Source organism: Neophocaena asiaeorientalis, unplaced genomic scaffold, assembly GCF_003031525.2.
Source record: "Neophocaena asiaeorientalis asiaeorientalis breed wild unplaced genomic scaffold, Neophocaena_asiaeorientalis_V1.1 scaffold202, whole genome shotgun sequence".
NCBI lineage: Eukaryota > Metazoa > Chordata > Mammalia > Artiodactyla > Phocoenidae > Neophocaena > Neophocaena asiaeorientalis.
In genome coordinates this window covers 948,215-964,161 of record NW_020172627.1, presented here as the reverse complement: position 1 = coordinate 964,161, position 15,947 = coordinate 948,215, and the positions used below count along the sequence as shown (strand labels likewise).

Sequence of the window (15,947 nt, the reverse complement as noted above, 5' to 3'; positions counted from 1 at the left end):
GCTACAACACATAATATACACACTTTACTTTCAGCTGAAGTGAAGAAGGAAACTTCAGAGGTTTAAGAAATAAGATACTGGACTTCACCATTTTTCTCTTTCTTGCATTCGAATACCACCACAACCAGAGCGTAATGGAAGTCCCTTCTGGAAGTAATCCTAGTTTAGACACACCATGAAGAGCTCTAAGGCCAGGCTGGGGACAGTGGCATTATTTTTAGGGTCAGTAATCTCGGGAAAAGCATCAAGAGAAAGTGTCATTGGCAGTCTCGCCCGCCCACCACAATTAAGAAAACCAAGATTCCATTTAGTAGAAGATCTCAGTAACAATGCTCACATCAGTAGAGGGGTTTATACTTTACAAAGTCTTTTTTAAAAATTATACTTTCATTCGTTTCTGAGTGGTTTTACTCCTCTAACAGAGAGTCTCATTTAATTACTGGCTCACAAGACGTTTAGCCCCACAGAGCACTACTGGGTTTTCCAACAATGCAGCACTGCGATTTCTCACAAAGTCCGTGTTTGCAGGTTTTCTGAATCATTCTTCTCTTCTCCATGGTTTCCAATGGTTTGTCCCTCCAGCCCCGCTCCTCCCTTGATTTGCTGACACAAGCTGTCTTTCTGCCCTCCCGCCCTACAGTGAGGACGTATTATCAAGACCTCACCAATCTCTGGGTCCTCTCACCCCTTCAATTTTAGAAGTTCTCATGCATCTTCATTTTCCCCCAAATTTAGGCTACCTGCTTCCCAACATCTCTCTTAAAGGCACATTCATCTCCTAGGAAAGTCTTTTTTTTTCCTTGCCCAACATCATGTTGAATTTACAACAAGTTTAAGTAAAAATAGTCCCTGTGATGACCTTCTAAATTTCAGAATTTTAAAATTTCCTACACCTTCTTAAAGATTTTTGATTATAACTCTTTTACAGTAGAACATCTCTGGGAATTCTAACTTCTGTTTTCATAGTTGCTTTTTGACTTCCTTGGCTGGTCCCCTCAACTCCACCACTTACTTCCCCTTCATTTCAAAGCCCATTCTTTTCTATCTTCAAAAAACTCTTCTTAGCCCTGGGGTGCTCCTGACTCATGAGCCTTTTGCCCAGGTGAGTGAAATCTGAGGCTTCCACCTCAAGGGCTGTTCACCCCTGGACACAGAGGTGCCAAAACACTGAACTGGAAAGCATTGTGTCCCATCAGACCTCAACCTCCTTCCTGAAACAGGGGAGTGGGATTCTCGGGGACTCACTGCACCTTCAGCCTCAGCAAGACCGAAATCTCTCAGCAGCAGGAGACCAATGCAAACATGCCAGAAAGCAAGACCAAGAGCAGCTTGATCACTCCCACAGTGACTGCTCAAGCCTTCCAATGCTGCATGCTTGCTTCCCCTGCAATTTTTATTTGGGTTCCATGACTTCATTAAAGAGAAAATAAGAATACAGGAACATTTACACATGTAATGATACGATGTCTGGGATACTGCTTCATAATTATTCTGTGCACAGGGAGAAAGCGGGTAGGGATCGAGAAGAGACAAGATTGGCCAAGAACTGAAATTTGTGGAAGTGATGGATAGATACATGGGGATTCATTTTTTATTTTCCCTACTTCTATATCTGTTTGAAAATTTCCACAATGATTTTTCAAAGGGATAATGGGTGAAGTTCTCAGAGTAGATGGTCAAAAATGTCATTTTCCTCGCCAGGGACCTGAGCCAAGGCTGCTTTTAGTATAGCTGTCACCCCATGGCTGGTCTCAGCCAGCATCTCATCCTCCACCAGGGGCAGTGCTGCTCCGTGGCTGCGGGTGAGTGATAGTGGGCCTGGGCACTGCTGGTTTTGCAGGAGGCTCTTGTGCGTCTGGGTGGGTGGAGGCCTCGCCCACAGGGCAGCCCTTAGAGGACCTCATGGGGCCTTGGAGTAAATGTTTAGTGCTTTCGTATTCTTGCCAAGGCAGACATAAAATTCTTGCAGAAACCTGTCTTTGGTATTTTAGCAACTGCAGTGTGCGACCCTCTGGCTTTGGGTGCCTTCTCATCCCCTTCTGTTAATTCTCACCTGGCCCTGGCTTCCCTACGTGGGCCATGTTAACATTCTAATATATGGCTTTGAAGACAGCAACTGGAAGCCTGCTCAGTTATCTCCAAAGGCCATGGAAACGCGGCAGATACAGAACCTGGCCCTGCTCCACCGGCTCTTGCTCCTCTCTAAACCCTCTAAGTTTGCTCAGGTGAGGTACACATGGCCCCTGCATGAACAGCTGTCCACACAGAAGGAAGGTGGGGTGAAACCTAGCTCATACTTTGCAGAACAAGACCTGGGTCAGGTGGCTGTGTGCCCCCCGCCCCAGAGGGGGTCCCACCTCCTTACAGGGTAGAGGTGGCCCTGTACTCTCAGCATCCACCCTCTGGTCCCCATTCTCCGCAGAGCCCCACAGAACCATCTGAATCACACACCTCCCACACCTCCTACACCTGGGCACACTCTCTTCTCGTGGCCTGATTTAAGAGCCCCGGAGCTAGGGCCTCTGTCTTTGGTGGCCCTCTTTTTTTTTTTGTTCACACCAGCCTTGATTAAACAATTTCTCTTGTGTATTCTTTGGTTTCCACTGCTCCAACCACTGCCTTGCCTCCATCATCTCCCACCTGAATGATGCTACAGCCCCCAGCTTGTCCACTCCCCCAAGAGTCCTAAACTCCAATCTAACCTGTACAAACAGAAATGTGCCATTCCCCTGCTTAACCCCCAACCTATGGGCCCCAGTGCCGCCCTCACCTGCCCCCATGCCCATCCTGCCACCTGCAGCCGCTTTGCCCATCCCCCTGCTCACAGGCCTCACAACCCCTTCCCACTGGACCTCTAGCTCCTGTGTCCCATGTGCCCATTTTCTGTTTGCTGATGTTTAAAAAAAACAGAGGATGACACACTTTATGTTCTGGAATAATTTTGGATCCACAGAAAAATAATAAAGATAGTACACAGAACTCCTGCTCCTGTCAGCCCTCACCTGGTTTCCCATAACGTTAACATCATACATTGCCAAGGTGTGTCTGCTAAAACTAGGAAACAAACACTGGTTGTTGATGTTTTTTCAACTTGTTTTTAAACAAGAAAGTTTGAAGCTGAGCAGATGAGCAAAGCCGCTCCTCCTGCTGTGAAGAGGGATGGCGGGCAAGAGTGTGTGCTCCGGATCCCTCCAAGCTGAAGGGGGCATGATGAAGTGGCTTCCTGGACACCCTGAGTTGTCCTTTGGTAACCTCAAGGGAGCCCAAGGCCCCAGCCTCTGTCCCACAGGCTGACAGCCACAGCCTTTACCCTGGTAGAGACGATGACTTCACGCTTTGATCCCAGAAGGGACTGTGATGGGAGTCAGGGGGAGAAAAGGAAGAAATAACATCTATATATCAGCCTTGCCTCAAAGTTCAGCTCACCTGCCAAGAAGAAAACATTTTCTACTGAAAATGAAGATAGGTAAAAGGCATGAGGAATCGTACATCGTGTGTCTCACTCCAAGGAACAATTTATCAGTGCTACAGAGCTGTCAGCCACTGACATGATAAGGAATAACACCAAATGAATAATGTTTCCTCTAAAACCAACTCCTTTAATTACAAGCCCCTTCTTTCCAGAAGAGAGACAGAAGATGCAGAAACACCAATTTCATGCACTTGTGCCTGAATAATGCCTCCATGCTGCTTTTTCCAGATGGCGACCTTCTCACTGGAGGGACTAATGATGTGGGCATATTTAGGGAAAAACCAATAACAGAGTCTTTAACCTTCAACAACAAAAAGCGTGTTATACAAAATGTTCCTTGGGATACATTAGAAAATATCAATTACATTGCTCACCGAGGTGTAATCAGCTGTAATAATCAAAATTAATTTTTAAAAATAATTAAACAGACCCCAGGGCAAATAGTTGATGCTCTTATCCTATGACATCACAGTGTACATATGTACCTGAGAAGTTGTGCCTTCTGTTGGCAACAAAGGCATCTCGCGTGGATGAGTGATGGATGTGGGCTCTGAAGGCTAGTGAGTTTCATCCCACAGAAAGGGGGGGAGGGGGCTCCGTGCAGCTCCCTACACATTCTTTAAGAACCTTCTATGTACCAGGCACTGTGCCCAGCCCAGACTGAGTTACTGGTAGGAGATGCTGCTCAGTAAAGACGCAGATAATTTTTTTTTAATTAAAGCATAGTCCACTTTGTTTCAAAAATAATTTGTCTTTTAAAATTCCACAAGACAGTATAAGCTGTAGAAAAGATACATAAATCAGGCTGGAGGTAAAATGGGGCTCAATGAGGAAGGAAGAGGCCAGGGAGAGTTATGTGTGGGTGTGTACACGTGTTTTGCAGAAATTTATCCCACTGGGCATGTGCGGTTACACCACTTGGGCCACGCTTCTCTCTCTGGCTTCCAAGTGCCCAAATGAAAGAGGAAAACATAATGGCGTCAGAAGTTCTGCTGTGGAAAAGCACAGTCCTTCCTGGTGTTAACAGCTGAGGGAGACATCCCCCAAGGCTGTCCTCTCCCCGCTGCAGTCCAACCACACTATAACCCCCAGCGCACTCCTGACTCTGTGCCTTTGCCCGGTGGTCCTCCCTGCCTGATCACTTTTTCCTGGAGAGCCACGAGGCTCCTGTCCTTCCTTCTCTGCTCTCACACCTCCCTGCCAGAGAGGGCTTCTGCCACCTCCATCTAAGTGGCCCAGAACCTCTCTCATCACCCTCTCCCACTTATCCTGCTCCACGTTTCCTTATTGCAATTAGCACCTCAACATTTACAAATGTATTTATCTTTTTATTGTCTATCTTCACCTCCTAGAATGCAGTCTCCATGAAAGCAGAAAATATGTCAGTTTTTCTCTCTTCTGTAACCTCAGTACTTACAGCAGGGTACAGAATAAGCACTTAATAAAATTTGTTGAATGAATGAATAAATGGATGGATGGATGAGACCTCAACTGATGTAGAAGACAGCATCTTCAGCAGCTCGCCTTCACCAAAGACAGACAACTTCAAGTATTCCTTCTTCCAGATCTCTCAATGTGAGCCAAGAGCAAACTGTTATAAGCCATTTGTAAACCTACATGGTCCCAAACATTGCTGTTTACTCAAGCTTCTTTCAGATGGGCTGTTTCTTGACAAATCTCCCCAGGACTCGGAGGCACTGAACTGTACCAGTGACAGTGGCCTGGCGGGGGGTGGGGGGTGCCACTGGCAAGACACAGCATCAATAGCCACAGGGGTTCCCATAAAATGTATGTCCATGCCCAGCGTCTCAGCTGTCCCTTCCACAGCTGCCCAGCCAGACTGACCTGACCTCCTGGGGACAATGCTAACTTGGTCAAGGAGTAGATGCTCCAGGGAAGCCCAGGGAAGAGGGGCTGGACCCCTCCTGCCACAAATGGCATTGGTCAGGAGCAAGTGCTTGGGCACAAGTGGGGATGCTCCTGCTTCCAGTGCTAGGTGCAACTGTACCAAGTGTGAGATGGTCTTGTCTTGCCCTTGGCAGAGAGAGCTGTATTGGAATTTTGTAAAGCACTTGCATTTTCCAAGGGCTTCCACATAGTCTAGTGTAAACAGAGTACATTCCCAGCTGCAAACTCAGGAATTGAGGCTTCCAGAGGTTTTGGAGTTGCCTGAGGGTGTGCTCAGAAGTGCAGAGACTATGAATGAAGATCCTGTCTCCACTCCGCCACTTCCTGGCTTCAAAGACCTTGACTTTTTCTTTCAGACTCTATTTCACATCTGTAAAATGGGACTAATAATAGCTGTGTGATGTCGCTGGCCCGAGATCTCAGTTATTCACTCAGTCAGCCAGTAAGTCTGTGGACAAATTTAATGAGTCGTGTCTTCCACAAGCCAGTGCACTGAAGACACAGCCTGCTCTCAGCTCTGAACACCAGCGGGGCCGGCCAGCCTGGTCAGTTTCATTTCCTGTCTTTCATTCTATCTTCAGGTTCTTTCTCCATTTGTCCTAAAGCCTATTGCTCCTGAACCTTGGAAAGAAGAAAGCCCCCTTCTCCTGGCGGTCTGGGCACTTACAGGCAGCCCTTCACTCCTCTCTTCTCCCAGTATCCTTCCTTCTCCCCATCAGACACTGACCACAGTGGACAACAGACCTATGGTGACAGCAGGGCCCAGATTCTGAGCACATGGGATTTGGAGTTAACCTCAATCTCCAAAGTTACATGGGCAGAGTTCGAATTGTGTAATGTGTCTGTCAACCGGCTACCCCACTCCCTGGGGAATCCCTTCCCACAGTTTCCCAGTTACTTGTCTCATTGTGCAAGTCAGGAAATAAAGACTCAGGGGTGTTAAGTGAATCACAAACCAAGGTCTCTTGGGCCTAAGGCCATGCCTATTGAATGACCACCTTCTGCCTCTGAAGGTAAGTCGGTGACCCTATCATTAGAATATATGAAAGACTGTATTTTCCAAGGAGAGGCTCAGCAATATTTCCAGTACTATGGGCTCTTGAAGAACCTTGTCACTTCCCTACCAGGATGTAGAGTCTATTGCCCTCCCCATGAACCTGGGCAGAACTCTGTGCCTTTCTAGACCAAAAAGGACTGCAGCGGAGGTGATGCTGCATGGTTTCCAAAGCTGGGTCATGCAAGGCAATGTGGCCTCCACCTCTCTCTCTCTCTCTTTCTCTTCTCTCTCTCTCCATTTTTCTCTCTCTCCTTCTCCCTCCCTATGGAAATTTATCCCTTAAAACCCAGCCACCAGGTTGTAAGGAAGCTCAAGACACATGGAAAAGCCATGTGTAGATGTTCCAGCCAACATTCCCAGCTAAGGTCTCAGACTAGAGCCAGCAGCAACCCCCAGATGTGTGAGAAAGTGAGCTTTCCAGTGATGCCAGTCGAGGCCCCAGACATCAGGGAACAGAGACACCCCCAACCCCTGCTGTACTCCAGATTCCTCACCACAGCATCCACAATCACAAAAACATCATTGTCAGTGTTACCAAGTTTTAGGATGGTTTGATATGCAGCTATAGAGACATGGACTAGAAAACCCTAACAGCTCAACCCCACATGGCCAAGAGGATCCACCACCATGTCTCCCAACAATGGCACCAACACTTCTGTCCCCCTTTGTTGTGCCCACACACCCAGCTCCTGCTGAGCTGTGGGTTACAGCTGAGTACACCTGACTCAAACAGAGAATGGGAACAAGGATTGGTTTGGGTTTTAATGCCAAAAGGAACGGCTGCTCTTGGCACTCAAGTGGAGCCCATATTCGCTTCTGGTTAAAGCTAACCTAAGACCTGACTCCCACAGATGTAGCCTCAACTGGGAAGCCATATGCATTACCCGTAAATGCTCAGAAGAACATGGAGTTAGATCACATCCAGTGACAACAGAGAGAGAGGACATGATACATGGGGGTTTGAAGCGAATGCCTGATGTTCTCTAAGGAAAAGGGGTCTGGGCTCACCTCTGCTTTGCACTCAGGGTTCTTGGTCTGCCGCCCGGGCATCAGCCTCATGGCTGAGGACAAGCTTCCACTCCACGAAGGGACTTTGCTGTGGTGTCCGACACTTGAGCGACTGGCCAGTGACTTCTTTTCAGATGCTGGCGACAGAGAGGCAAAGACCGTCAGAGGTGAAGTTAAGAGGGAAACAAACACACACTATTTCTACAGTTGGCTTGGCTTTCAAAGGGCAAGCCGGGGGCCACAAGCCCAGTGTGTCTGCCTCCAGTAAGGAAAACAGCCCAGGCTACAGGTTTGAATTACTGTGAATTTCGTGATGCTGAAAGACTTAAAACAATATATGAGCCATAACTTGAGAGTAATGACCTCCTTAAAAAGAAACTTAGCCATTATTCCTACAACCGCATTGGCTAACAGAGTAAAAATGTTGAGTCACGGGTAGAATGCAAGGGAGGTTAATATCTTTGGGATGAAGAGTTTTACTTGGAACATGAAGAACCTGAGGTTCCAGGTCACTGCATGACTTGGCGCAAGGTTTCAAACCTGGTAGATGAATGTCAGGGCAGGACCTAGCACCCTGAGTTCCAGAGCCCAGGCTAGAGCTCTGACATGGTGGCCCTTCCCTCTGAGAGATGACTAGAATCTGCTGCTTGGTTGGCACCTCCGGCCTTCCTTTCACCAAGATGCAAAGCAGCATTCATTCTTTGTGAGCAAAGATTCATGAGGCTTCAGCGATACAAATCCCACCCACCAGAGGGATGAGACAGAAGGTCTGGTGTAAAAGGCTTTGGGCCCTGAGTGAAACCCTGGGGGAGCCTGGTTCTATGAGACTCAGAAGTTCCATTCCCTGAAGCCAAGTGGACAGAGACCTAGGTAATGCTGCCAGGCCTTGAGCATCATCTCTTCCCAGAGTGGGGTGACCTCCTCAATCTTCACTTCACTCTCTCCAGGTTTCACAGAAAGATCAATCTTGAAGTTATCCTCCAGCTCCTGCCGTCTCTGTGCCACGAGCTGCTGCCAGAGAGCCTGAACAGTCTTTTGGATGTTGTGCTGGACTAAAGGAGAGAGTACATCACACAATCAGGACAGCCTCAGTGCTTCTCCCAGAGACAGCCAGGAGATGGCATATCACGGTTGTTTTTAGGTGCATCATTCTTGAACATCACCCCAGCTTTGCAAGCTCCAGCCAGACAGCAGTCAGTACGTAGAGATGCAGGACTGATAACAATGCCACCAACATCCTTGTGAGCTGGCCTCTCCCCGACCTCTACCACCAAGTCCTGCCTGCTTCACATGTCCAGAGCTGGGAAGCATGATTGATGGGCTCAGTGAGCCTCTTTCTCCCACCCCCAACTCTGTTAGATACCAAACAGAGAGATACCTTGTGTAAGCTCTAGGTAACAAAACAGTTCTCCCCAAAACAGCTCCTTCCAACCTTGACTTTTATGTTGGCCCCTCAGGCGAACAGACACTGAACCCAAGACTGTGCCCAGGGGCCCAGGAACCAAGCCAGTCCTCTCTCCTGGCACTGAATCATGCTTCCAACTACCTACCCACCTCACTGCCCTGGATTTGCAGAGAGACAGACGAATTTACCAAGCCAGTTCTACCTGCTATACCCCATAAACATAATCCCCTGAATTGTGCCGAACTTCCCTCTGATCTTGGGTCACTGGGTCTGCCCTTTGGTACCAGCCTCTACAGTTTGTTTTTCTCACCCTAGGGGGATGGACATTGCTCAGTCCACTCTACTAGTTAAATCCCAAAACGCAAATGCTCATGTTGTAATTAACACTGCAAGACAGTAAACTCTAAACACACAAGATTTTTGAGCACTGGCTTTGGGCACCTATCTGACCAGAAAATAAGGATCCTTGTGCCTACCACCTGGCATCACAAGATATCACAAGATTAAGTGGCACAGTTGGCAAACTAAAGTGGTGGAAGAAGGTCTGCTGAGGCTTCCTGCACCAAGAGGGAGAAATCTCTCAGACACATGGATCTGGTTGCCTTTTTTTTTTTTTCCCCACAAACTGCCATCCTTTTAACTTGACTTGATATTATCGAATCCAAGAATAAACTCCATTAAGCCAGAAATCTCATAAAGTAACGAGCTTCTTTACGCCATTCCCATTTTCTAGAGAAGAAAGCTGAGACATAGATAGGTAATGGCTTGAACTGAATGATATGGCACACCAGTTTCCACATCTAGTGGTCCAAAGGAAAAGTCAAGAGACCAGCTGAGAAGTGAAATCAACTTATAGTGAGGTTCTCTGGTATTTTAGTACACAAGTTCTTAGCCTCACCAAGTCTCACAGAGCTCCTTCCTCATCTATCCATCCATCCATCCACACACCCATCCATTCTATTTCTTGTATACAAAGACCATTCCAATTTTATTCTCTATCAGGTTACCTTGCTGTATTACTACATTGTTCTAGGATTTCCTAGGACGTCTTCTGTCTTTTAAGAATCTTAGTAATATTTGCTTCCTTATCTTAGGAAGAAAAAACTGAAGAACGCAACCCTAGCAGTTCCTGCTATCTTCTACTCCCCCCAAAATAAACGACAAATAAAATGTACCATTGCTCAAGCTTGGGAAGTCTTCTCTTTTTTCTCTCACTTCTTCATTTGGAGAAAGAAAGACTTGATGATAAGGAGTCATTCTATGCTTGGGTTCCAATCCAAATCCTTCTGGATAACTAGTAGACAAGAGATTGTTCACTATGAACTCCAGATTCTTTGGGATCATTCCATTGTTCTTTATTACAAATAATAATCTTGCAAACTCAGTACACATCAATATGAAAAAAAACTTGTCTAATCAAGTTAAAGCAAACACCTATGACAACTTCCATGACAGGTATTATACAAAAGCATTCTAGAAAAAAAGAAGAACACCTTCTCTTTGTCCCTATCTTATTAAATCCAATCTATGCTCCCAAACAGACCTCCTCAACCTCTCCTGCTTTATACATCATGAGAACTGGTCATTTCTTTCTGCATTAAACTCTGCCTTTGCTTGGCGCTAATCTCATCCCTCATGGAATGGGGCCGGGGCCAGCTTCATGGGCCTGTGACCTGTGCAGCTGTGTATGGTCTGAACTCAGAAGGGTCCCATATTTGGGCTCTGCTGTCACCATCTTGAAATTCTTAGTAATTTTTGAATAAGAGCCCCGCATTTATACTCTGCAGGAACCCTGCACATCATACAGCTGGTTTGAAGTGGGGCGAAGTGGTTTACATATTAAGTTCCCCATGGACCATGTGCTCCAGAACTCCTGGCCATGTTCATGTCCAAGTACCCTCTTCTCTGGGCCCCTCACCCAACCTTGCAGAACAGACACTCAGTACAAGTTTGTGGATTGAACCAAAAATGACAAACAAGGAAATGAAAAATAACCAGCATATAAGGATGTCCATTCTTGAAATTTCTAGAATGAAGTCCCTTTGGACTTGGGAGGCCGCTTTGCCATCCAGAGGGATTTGAGGAGGGCAGAACTTCAAGCACACAAGTCGGCAGGCATTCTGCTCCTCTTACCCATGCTTCCAGTACGGATAGGGCCTAATTCTTGAAATACAGAAAAGAAAGAAGCACTTCCCCAGTTTAATCCATACACTGAAAATGGATTATTTTATTTCAAACAAATAAAAAGGCAAATACCTCCTCTGGGCTAGGAGTGTTTTCCAGTGCTTCCCAGAGTGTGTTTAGACAAGTCAACTCGTGGTTTGTAACGTTCAGTAGTCAACTCGACAGGATTTGGGTTTTTTTTTTTTTTCAAATAATCAAATTTGTACTGGGATAAACACAACTGAGAAAAGGACAAGAGTAAAGTGTAATATCTCACAGTCCTCTCTTCCTCAACATGGTTCTATTAATAAGAGATAATATTCTTAGGCAGTATAATGCCAAGGCACACATGATGTATGATATATACCTACTACCACACAGAGGGAGAGAGAAAGTGCACATACACAGAAAAATCTAACGTTTTCTAACTTTGAACTTCAGGAAAGGGATTTAAATAGCTTAATTTAATAATTTAATGTATTTGTACTAGTATTTCTTATACAAGGATGTTTATGGATGTCATTTTATATCACAAATTGTGTGTGTATGTCTGTGTATGTGTGGTTTTTCGGTTTGTTTTTTTTTTCCTGCAAGCAAAATTATTCCTGGCTTGCATGATTTAATTTATTATATATTTTCCCATTCTAAGATTTCATTTATCAAAAGTGAGTATTTCTGAAACCTGGCTGCATCATAAAATCAATTTATGTATTTAATGTTGGAGTTTTCTGCCTGCCCCTCCCCCCCCAAATTAAATCAATGAAGTATCTTACAGCCTGAGAATTATGGAAATACGGTAAATTATTATCTCATGATGCTCCTAGCTGCTCAGTCACATGGACAGGTTTGAGGACTACTTACCGTATTATCAAATATTGCACATAATTTGGACAACCAGATAAACAAAAGGATTGTATCATCTATAATTGATCGACCTCAATCAAGTGTCCTCTAAAGCTTTCTTTCCTGCATTGACCACTGGCAAGCAAGGAGACAAGTGGGCAGCTCTAACCTTCTTGCACTGAGCAGCAGAAGACAATGCATAAGACACATGAGGAAGCTGGCGTTAGAATTATAGGTGGCAAAGATAATGTCCCAGTGTTCCTGAAGAAATCCCAGGATGTTGAGAAGGCTGAGGCATTCGGAGAGGGACTGCTGGGGCTTGGAGAGGCAATAAAGAATGACTTTATTTAAACTGCTGTATAGAGCACCGATGACAGCGTCTCTCTGAGAAGAGGCGTTCTCGATGACCTGTGTCATAAAATAAACACACACAGACACATACGTGTGAACACCTTGAAGTTTAGATACTAACCCAGTTAACTGTGAAAATGATACAATCCCAGATTCTTTTCTGCATTTCAAAAAGTGACATTTCTAAAATCAAAAAGGACTAAACTTCCTCAACCCTGGAGCTTCTATTTAAGTGGATGATCAATAAAGGGAATTCAAACGTTTAAATTTATCAAAAATTGGTGTTAAAAAATTAAAAGTTTACCACAGTCATATTATGTAAAGTAGACATGGGACCACAGATTTCTGAAATACTGGTAACATGGTTGACATTCAGTATATAAGAACATGCTATTAATAGGGTCTAGTTTTAAAAAATGTTATTAATACTAGTTATCAGGTACAGATTGTTACAATATTCCAGTTATCATGCTAAGCATTTCTGCATTTGTGTGCGTATGTTTACATATATTGCATCATTTAAACATAACAACATCGTGAAGTAGACACTAAGATTATCCCCCCTTAGGGGTAAGAAGGCTGAGAGTCTGAGAGGTAGGAGAGGTAGGTGGTCAGCAAGAGTCAAACCCACACCAGACACTTGAGCCATGCTCTTAACCACTGTATCTTCTAAAGGAGATGTGCGTCCAGTGGATTTTAGTTCATGAGAGATTTAGAGGGGGAAGGCAGAAGGTCCTGATTTGTGGCCTTAACACTGAAGCCATCCATCTGTTTGGCTTCACTGAAAAGAATCCATAGAACAAAACTTATGTGCAAAATGTTTCAGTCTATTAGAAAGTTCATTTGTTAGTTACAGATTGCTCTCTTCAAATCTCATAGGTAATGCAAGTGTTTATACTAATTAAATTTTATTTAAATCTTCTGGAATTTAGGGTTCATGTTTTTATCACCATCCTCTCCTACTCTACAGATGGGTCACATCTTTCAAACTGAAGTTAAGAGGTGTGCGAGTCACAGGCAGCGAGCAGGAGAGAAGAATGGTAGATGTGGGCAGTGAGAGTTCTTGAGCCTGGCACCCTGCTGAAGACATATCAGCCCCAGGAGGCACCAGCTCTTTGATATTAGCTCTGAGTATTTGCTTAGACCACTGGGGAGCTGCTATAGATTGAATGTTAGTGTCATCACCCTAAAATTCATATGTTGAAACCCTAGCCCCCCAGTGTGATATATTTGGAGATGGGGTCTCTTGGAGGTAATCAGGTCACGGGGATGGAGTCCTCATGATGGGATTAGTGCCCTTATAGGAAGAGATAAGTGAGAGCTTGCTTCCTCACTCTCTCCATCATGTTGAGGGTACAATGAAAAGATGACCCTCTCTAAAACCAGAAAGAGAGTCTCACTGGACAACAGATCTGCTGGCACCTTGATCTTGGACTTCCTAGCCTCTAGAACCCCGAGAAGTAAATGTTTGCTGCTAAGTCACCCAGTCTATGGTACTCTATAATAGCAGCCCAAACTCGCTAAGACAGGAGCTCAGTGGCTACTCTCATTTTCAACACGACCTCCCAAGAATCTGATTTTACTCCCCTCAGAGCTGACAAGGGATAGTTCTCCTGGCATGTGGGATCTTCCTGGACCGGGGCATGAACCCGTGTCCCCTGCATCGGCAGGCGGGCTCAACCACTGTGCCACCAGGGAAGCCCTAGGAGTTATTCTTGAAGAAACCTCTGAATACATTCTTTTCAGGTTGCCTAGAACTGGGCATCAGCAGACTGACTATCACTCTGGGAACTGTGCCAAGGCCCAGTCCTGGGGTCTGCATGTGACTCCAGACAGAAGGGGGCTGGGGGCACTGATGTCATTGTCTCTACAAGGCATGAAGAGGAAGGAGAGGGGCTCTCCTAGATTCTGCCACAGAGAATGCACCGAGAGCTGCAGGCAGGAGCTGCTGGAGACGGATTTCCGCTTAGTAAGGGAAAGTGCTTCCCAACAATCACAGGTGTCCTGGTGACTGGAACCCCCTTGTACCATAGAGAGCTCCTCACACAAGGATGGTTCAAGGAAACAGTGAATGGCCACTTGTCAGGAAAGGTTTCCAGAATGAAATGAGAAGGACCAAAAAAAGGGTTCAACTCTAGAATTTTGAGATTGTTTGAGTCTTTGCATATGCGTGTGTACACGTACACAATGAAGAATGCATACACATGTGCACACACATACTTACATCTAGGTGTATCTACAGGCATGCACTGGCATGCACAGGTATGTATGGAGATGGAGAAAGAGAGGGAAAGCACATGCAAGAAAAACAGGACCAGGTAAAAATAGACTCTTTCTTCAAATTCAGGAAGGCCCAAATATGACAAATGGAGGTGGATTTTATAGAAGAAAATGAAATAGAACTTTTGGAGATAAAGACCTTTTTCACCCTTTGTTGATGAGGAATAACAATAATTAAGATTAAACCAACATTCACGGTAAAAACCCAAAGGGGGGTGTGCAGAGTTTAGGAGGTGCCTGTGCAGGGGGCTGTGGCCCCTAATCACCGAGATGGATCTCAGGTGGCCCAAGGTGAGAACACTGCAGAGTGCTCAACATCTACTAGGTATTAACCTGGGCGGTAACGGTCCTCCTCCTTCCTCCCACCCATCTCAGATTCTATTTCCAGGAAGGACAGCAGGTCAATATGAACCAAGTGGACAGCAGCCAGCAGTGTCATACAGATACCCGGTGGGTCAGCAGAAGCCTTACCACCACGGCCAACCTGAGGTTCTTACCAACATTATGTGCTCCGTGATGAAGAGAAGGATGTGCCTGGGGTCTGCTGAGAACATTCCACTGTACAGCTTCTCCACCAGCTTCTGGACGAACTGGGAGATGCTGGCAAGTGAAGGAGCAGCAGCAGCTTCTGCATTTGGCTGAGGCTCTCTACTGCCTGGGGGTTGGGGGAGGGTGACAGACCAAGGCTGAGAAATCATCAGTCTAAACTGCCTTTTCTCCACAACAATCTCCAAGCCCCTCTTGGTAACCAACCACATCTTACTCACCTCTGTACAGCCCACTGTAACCCTGTGCGTACTCTGTTGCTCCAAAAATGGGGTCTTATATACAACAGGTGCCCAATGAACACACATTTATTCAAAGTAAATCAATCCTGAACAATCAGTGATATAAACCAAATGGGGAGAAGGCAAGTACAGAGCAGCATTTCTTCCAGTGGCCATTTGGAAGAAGAGTGGGTGAGAATTTAAGGCATACGGTAATGGGAAGGCTGTCATGGTGACCCAAGGCCCTGCTGTTATTTGGGCAGAGGATGAAGCTGTAAGGTCGGGTCATCTACCTGTGCTCACCAACACAGCAGGCATTGTGCTCAGACATGGATGCAATGATCTCAGTTAATCTTTAAAGCAACCCTCTAGCCACGATTATCCTCCTCACTCACAGGGTCAGGCACCTGCCCGGAGTAATACCACCGTCCAGTGACAGAACCATGCCCAGAAATGGGCTACCAAGCTCACGCTTTTCATCACTCCACTACCCTACCACACTTCAGATACCCCAGAAAACCAAAAGTCAGGGCTTCTGCACTGTGGGGCAAGAGGAATCCAGAAGATGAGCTGCATCACTAAGGATTCCATGACTCAAGAACCACAGAAAGAACTTTTGTTTAATCTTGTCAGGAAGGTACAGCTGCCCCGGAACCAAATGTTCTGAATGAAGTTTCAGTTTGAACTTCTTAG

General features: G+C 45.7%; 1 protein-coding gene across 5 annotated transcripts in view; it reads right to left on the bottom strand.

Annotated features, from left to right (window-relative positions):
• WDFY4 (WDFY family member 4) overlaps window positions 1-15,947 on the bottom strand; it is a 271,838-nt gene that overhangs the window by 124,259 nt on the left and 131,632 nt on the right. For all 5 annotated transcript variants that reach the window (XR_003002427.1, XM_024739045.1, XM_024739044.1 and 2 more), the window contains 5 exons: window positions 14,985-15,142; window positions 12,026-12,264; window positions 10,026-10,144; window positions 8,312-8,497; window positions 7,446-7,582 (listed from right to left, as the gene is read on the bottom strand). Coding sequence is in view for 4 of the 5 variants with exons in the window: in XM_024739045.1 (XP_024594813.1) it covers window positions 7,446-7,582; window positions 8,312-8,497; window positions 10,026-10,144; window positions 12,026-12,264; window positions 14,985-15,142 (839 nt within the window). In the remaining variant the exon portion in view is untranslated. The remainder of the gene's footprint in view (window positions 1-7,445; window positions 7,583-8,311; window positions 8,498-10,025; window positions 10,145-12,025; window positions 12,265-14,984; window positions 15,143-15,947) is intronic.